Source organism: Xenopus tropicalis, chromosome 5 (genome assembly GCF_000004195.4).
Source record: "Xenopus tropicalis strain Nigerian chromosome 5, UCB_Xtro_10.0, whole genome shotgun sequence".
Lineage (NCBI taxonomy): Eukaryota > Metazoa > Chordata > Amphibia > Anura > Pipidae > Xenopus > Xenopus tropicalis.
In genome coordinates, this window is record NC_030681.2 from 149961578 (window position 1) to 149964611 (window position 3034).

Here is a 3034-nt window from a genome sequence, read left to right on the forward strand (position 1 = left end):
ACATATATTATTATAGGAAATTAGATGATGTAGTAATCTGAGCGCTTGGGGAAGGTAAATATTTATTTTCTGTATTGCTCTTCAAATCTCCTTTGATCTGCAGTCGAAAAGTCCAATAATTTAAATCCATTCCATTTACATAGCCTTCCATTAAAATTGCCCCTCGTTATCATTTTCTTGTTTGTGAACGTGGAAGTCGAAATGAAGGTTTATCTATATTCAGGATATTATTCAAATATGACAGCTCACTCCTGTTACGCACGAGACAGCCTTGAAGGGTTTATCTCTCCCGAGGTAACGGGGGAAGATTGGCTTTTTTTTTTATCTTGCCATAATTAGTATTTCATCTAATTTGGTGGTGTTGAGAAGTCTCAGGGAATTTCCCCACTGGAGATCTGAGCCCACCCTGAGGATTGGGTAGGGACAGAGCTAAAAAAAAACGAGCTCACCTACAGCAATTCAGTGTTTCAGGGTCACTTCACATTCTCGGAGATAATTATCTGCAATTAAGGACGTGTCATTGGACGCTGAAATTTGCATTTCTAAAGCTGACATTGTTCTGAAGTTTTTGTTGTTCTTCTGAGACGGGTAATGATTTATTGAGAAATATGGAACTCACCAACAAAAACAAACAATCGGTACCATAAAGTCCCCGGTAGCTGCTGACAAAGGTGTGTGGGTAAGGGCAGTCTAATTCTAAATTCAAAAAGGGGGCTACAAAAACTTATAGGGTAACACAAAGAGAGAGAGAGTGTAAGGTATTGTCTTCTGGTTTCTGGTAGGTATTGTCTTCTTGTTTCCCGTAGATATTGCCTTCTGATTTCCTGTAGGTATTGTCTTCTGGATTCCCGTAGATATTGTTTTCTGGTTTCCCGTAGGTATTGTCTTCTGGTTTCCCGTAGGTATTGTCTTCTGGTTTCCTGTAGGTATTGTCTTCTGGTGTCCCGTAGGTATTGTCTTCTGGTTTCCTGTAGGTATTGTCTTCTGGTTTCCCGTAGGTATTGTCTTCTGGTTTCCCGTAGGTATTGTCTTCTGGTTTCCCGTAGGTATTGTCTTCTGGTGTCCCGTAGGTATTGTCTTCTGGTTTCCCGTAGGTATTGTCTTCTGGTTTCCTGTAGGTATTGTCTTCTGGTTTCCTGTAGGTATTGTCTTCTGGTGTCCCGTAGGTATTGTCTTCTGGTTTCCGGTAGGTATTGTCTTCTGATTTCTGGTAGGTATTGTCTTCTGGTTTCCGGTAGGTATTGTCTTCTGGTTTCCGGTAGGTATTGTCTTCTGGTTTCCGGTAGGTATTGTCTTCTGGTTTCCTGTAGGTATTGTCTTCTGGTGTCCCGTAGGTATTGTCTTCTGGTTTCCTGTAGGTATTGTCTTCTGGTTTCCTGTAGGTATTGTCTTCTGGTGTCCCGTAGGTATTGTCTTCTGGTTTCCTGTAGGTATTGTCTTCTGGTTTCCCGTAGGTATTGTCTTCTGGTTTCCCGTAGGTATTGTCTTCTGGTTTCCCGTAGGTATTGTCTTCTGGTGTCCCGTAGGTATTGTCTTCTGGTTTCCCGTAGGTATTGTCTTCTGGTTTCCTGTAGGTATTGTCTTCTGGTTTCCTGTAGGTATTGTCTTCTGGTGTCCCGTAGGTATTGTCTTCTGGTTTCCGGTAGGTATTGTCTTCTGATTTCTGGTAGGTATTGTCTTCTGGTTTCCGGTAGGTATTGTCTTCTGGTTTCCGGTAGGTATTGTCTTCTGGTTTCCGGTAGGTATTGTCTTCTGGTTTCCTGTAGGTATTGTCTTCTGGTGTCCCGTAGGTATTGTCTTCTGGTTTCCGGTAGGTATTGTCTTCTGGTTTCTGGTAGGTATTGTCTTCTGTTTTCCCGTAGGTATTGTCTTCTGGTTTACCTTAGGTATTGTCTTCTGATTTCCTGTAGGTATTGTCTTCTGGTTTCCAGTAGGTATTGTCTTCTGGTGTCCCGTAGATATTGTCTTCTGGTTTTCCGTAGGTATTGTCTTCTGGTTTCCCGTAGGTATTATCTTCTGGTGTCCCGTAGGTATTGTCTGCTGGTGTTCCGTAGGTATTGTCTGCTGGTGTTCCGTAGGTATTGTCTTCTGGTTTCCGGTAGGTATTGTCTTCTGGTTTCCCGTAGATATTGTCTTCTGGTGTCCAGTAGGTATTGTCTTCTGGTGTCCCGTAGGTGGACATATTGGGAGAAGATGCTGTCGCTTTGCAATCTTACAGTGTATGGCCACCTTAAGTGCCCCAATAGGCATGAAATGTGTTAGGCCAATATCTGGCTTTAAACAAATGACATAATACTTGTATTGGCTTATATTGAAGTGTACCTACTGCAGTCTCTGTCCCAGGTTCTTCCTTCTAGGTGCAAAGTTACCCAAAGGGACTCCCAAAGAGTATCAAAAAATGTGCAAAAAAGTTCAAATATTTGGGCATAAGATATTAATCATCGGCTGCCTATGATTTACGGTGGCCATACATGGGTTGATAATAGCTACTGATATCGGTCCTTTAGACTGATTCGGCAGCTTATCTGCCTATGTATGGACAGGAACGATGGGTCTCCCCAACCGACGCATGGCCTGAAATTGGGCAGATCTCGATCGGACAAGATTGATTTTTCCGTCGGATCGGAAATCACATCAGCTTGTTGATGCTGTCCCCGAACCGATGGCGTCTCCACCCACCATTTTAATTTGATTGTTTGGCCCTAGCCCAATGTTGCCCACCCGTAGGTGGACATATAGGGAGAAGATGCGTTTGCTTGGTGATCTTACAGTTTATGGCCATCTTAAGTGCCCCAATAGGCACAAAATGCGTTAGGTCAATATCTTATGTCCTAATTCAGTGATCCTCAACCAGTGGCTCGGGGGCACATTGCTCAGCAAACCCTTGGGTGTTGCTCCCAGTGGCTTCAAAGTTAGTGCCCATTTTTTAATTTCTGACTTGAAGGCATGTTTTGGAGGCATAAAAACCACGTGTACTGCTAAACAGAGCCTCTAGTAGTCTGCCTGTCCACATTGGGCTACTAATTAACCAATC

The 3034-nt window shown here is 43.2% G+C and overlaps 1 protein-coding gene across 1 annotated transcript; it reads right to left on the bottom strand.

The window, feature by feature from the left end:
- Positions 1-724: 724 nt before the first annotated feature.
- On the bottom strand, positions 725-2782 carry LOC116411003 (stress protein DDR48-like). The gene is made up of 2 exons (XM_031902765.1): positions 2770-2782; positions 725-1881 (listed from the first exon to the last, which is right to left on the bottom strand). The coding sequence occupies exons 1-2, from the start codon at positions 2780-2782 to the stop codon at positions 725-727; spliced, it is 1170 nt and encodes a 389-aa protein (XP_031758625.1).
- Between the last annotated feature and the right edge of the window lie 252 nt (positions 2783-3034).